General features: G+C 27.3%; 1 protein-coding gene across 1 annotated transcript; it reads right to left on the bottom strand.

Moving 5' to 3' along the window:
• Window positions 1–477: 477 nt before the first annotated feature.
• LOC139784110 (uncharacterized) lies at window positions 478–2,353 on the bottom strand. The gene is made up of 7 exons (XM_071723275.1): window positions 2,203–2,353; window positions 1,866–2,050; window positions 1,697–1,796; window positions 1,444–1,518; window positions 1,094–1,332; window positions 744–972; window positions 478–593 (listed from the first exon to the last, which is right to left on the bottom strand). Exons 1-7 carry the CDS (start codon window positions 2,351–2,353, stop codon window positions 478–480), a joined length of 1,095 nt encoding a protein of 364 aa, XP_071579376.1.
• Between the last annotated feature and the right edge of the window lie 357 nt (window positions 2,354–2,710).

The raw sequence follows: 2,710 nt of genomic DNA, 5'->3' as shown, positions 1-2,710 counted from the left end.
TTAATAGGTCCATTTTTGTGGTAAATATGGAAAATTAAAATATATTTTTATGAATAGAAGATTATTTATTTATAACACTTGTATTCATTTACATAAACAATCTCATAAATGAAAAATAATATTGCTTAATTTTGCAATAAAAGAAATAAAATAAATCAATATATTTTCAATCATTATGTTAAACTAAATCAATATGAACAATAAGTATGAGATTAAACGACCGTGTAAGATATATACAATCAAACAAGGAGAAACGCCGTAATCGGTCAGGACTGGATCTTGCAAGATCCAGTCCTGACCGATTACGGCGTTTCTCCTTGTTTGATTGTATATATCTTACACGGTCGTTTAATCTCATACCCCTTGTTTGATTGTACAAATCAATATGTTATCAATCATTATATTAAACTTAGAATTTTAAAGAAAAAAAATAAACGATTAACAAATTGTTTTCTTTTAAACAAGGACTAAAATACATTATTCATTTCTTGCTTCTCTTTTTATTTCTCCAATCCTTTGTGTTATAGTTCGAAGTAAATCCTTCTTTGTTTGTGTGGCCCAACCATGTTTGATTCCGTGATCAAGAGAAAAATCTGAAAATGCAATGTACATATCTGTTATATATATAATTTTAGAATTTAGAATTAAAAATTTTAGAATCTATAACAAATATTGTTTGCAAAATTAGAATCTTTATTTATTATGATTAAGATTATTATAATAATAAAAAAAATATTATTTACCAACTATTGCTTTAATTGCAATAGGATGTAAGCATGAGACTTTAACATTTTGCCGGTTTTTTCCTTGTGATCTAGGAGTTTGTCCAGTCAGAGTACAGTTAATTAATGCTTCTTTTTTAAACACTCCTGTTAACAGTCTCCTAACCATATGTGATGATCTGTGACAATTCCCTAAAGCTGCATAATATATTGCATTTCTACAATAGACATTATTCTTCAAGTGTATCATCTGCAATCAATTTTTTTTCTGTTTAATAATTTACTGTGTGATTATACATTTATGAAATATTATTGAATCTGGAAAATTAAATTAATATTTACAATAAATAATCTATATTTAGAATATTTACCTTAGGCTCGAAGTTCTTTCCATATAACTGAGTATCTGTATCTTCAAATTCTTCTATTTCAATATCACTATCGTCCTCAAGATTTTCTATATTATTATCAACATTCTCATCAACAGTATTATCAACCGAATTTGTAATTTCAGATTGCGTATCTGAGTTATTTTCTATTTCCATTTCAAGATTGTTAATGTTCTGTGATGGATTTAACTGACAGGAATCTTTATCTATCTCCTTTAACACTAAACAGATATGAAATATAAACTTATTATACATACATTGTATATTGATAATATTAACGTAATTTATATAATTTATATTATAATATAAATTTCAGCACGTAGCAAACTCACAAGATTTTTCTTTTAACTCTTTTCTGGTTTCAAAAAGCATTTTTTTCAATTCTTCCTTTGTCGGACTATGATCCTGTAAAGATTTCACACAAACCATATTTAATTTATAAGTAATAAGAAATAATATTTTGATTAAAATAATGTACGTATTATTTAAAAATCACCATTTTTTTATTATCTTGTGAAGTATTGTAGTCATCAATCATTGTACTTGAACTCGATAAATCTATCGTGCTATTACTAGCATGATTATTGCTATCACTGGCATTGTTATCAGGTAGTTTTGAATTACTACATTTATTCAATACATCAAAAACTACAGAATTTGATGTCCTCTGTATTTTTCTTAAGACCTAAAATTTTGCAATTAACAATTTATAAATTACAATATAAACAATATAATATATTAAATTATAACGTACCTTATTTTTAGTATTATTTTTGCTTTTAGCATTAGCTATTTTTGATGATGTGCATAAAGACGGCGATGATTCTATGTTCCTTCTTTTACGAAGAGACATTTCTGTTTTATTTGATTCCTTACTTTTTTTAGCTTTTTCCATCAATTTCAACTTATCGAATTGTTTTTCCAGGTAACATTTATTATCTGTAAAAGTTTTTTAGAAAGTTATTAGAAATTGGTATACAATATAATAATGAAGTCACTTTCTAACCTATATAATATATAGGTTAGAAAGTGACTAATAGTGAATAATAATTTCTACATAACAAACGTATATAGATTTAAATTAACTTTACCTGAATAATCTATTACTTTTCCGGTATATTGTTTATTATTATAAGTAAATATTACTTCATCACCTTTGTTAATATTTTCTTCGTTAAAAATAACGTTTTCATTTTCCACACAACTGTAGGAATTATCGCTAGCACAATACAAAATAAACATTTTCAAGAAACAGTTGCACGGAATATGTTAATAAGAAACTCGAGATAGTTCACCACGTGGTGTACCGTTATCGAATATTTTACAATATACTTCGCGCGTTGAGTTGCTTTGCGGTAGGGACGTTGAGAAAAAGTAAGCCGTGGATCACACACACACACAATCGAGAACCGCCAACCCGTACACGTGCTGACTGCTGCGCAGAACGCTCTGCGCGACACGGTTCTCGATTGTTACGTGTGGCATATATCTTATTTCTATATACATATTACTGGTCTCCTGTCTGGATTAGGTTTCCGCACAATAGAAAAATTACAATAGTGTATATGCAAAAAATTATTCAGCGCTATTAATTTATAA

This window comes from Temnothorax nylanderi, unplaced genomic scaffold (genome assembly GCF_030848795.1).
Source record: "Temnothorax nylanderi isolate EJ_2023f unplaced genomic scaffold, tnyl_v1.0 TNYL_tig0586_pilon, whole genome shotgun sequence".
Taxonomy (NCBI): Eukaryota; Metazoa; Arthropoda; class Insecta; order Hymenoptera; family Formicidae; genus Temnothorax; species Temnothorax nylanderi.
This window is presented reverse-complemented; position numbering and strand designations above follow the sequence as displayed.

Bases quoted from the DNA above. Each gene is read 5' to 3' on its own strand.
- LOC139784110 (XM_071723275.1), bottom strand. From the start codon at position 2,353: ATGTTTATTTTGTATTGTGCTAGCGATAATTCCTACAGTTGTGTGGAA. The intron at 1,519-1,696 runs ATAATCATGCTA...TGAAATCTTTAC, and splicing joins TAACAATGCCAGTGATAGCA to AGGATCATAGTCCGACAAAG. The intron at 594-743 runs GTAAATAATATT...TTGCATTTTCAG, and splicing joins TGCAATTAAAGCAATAGTTG to ATTTTTCTCTTGATCACGGA.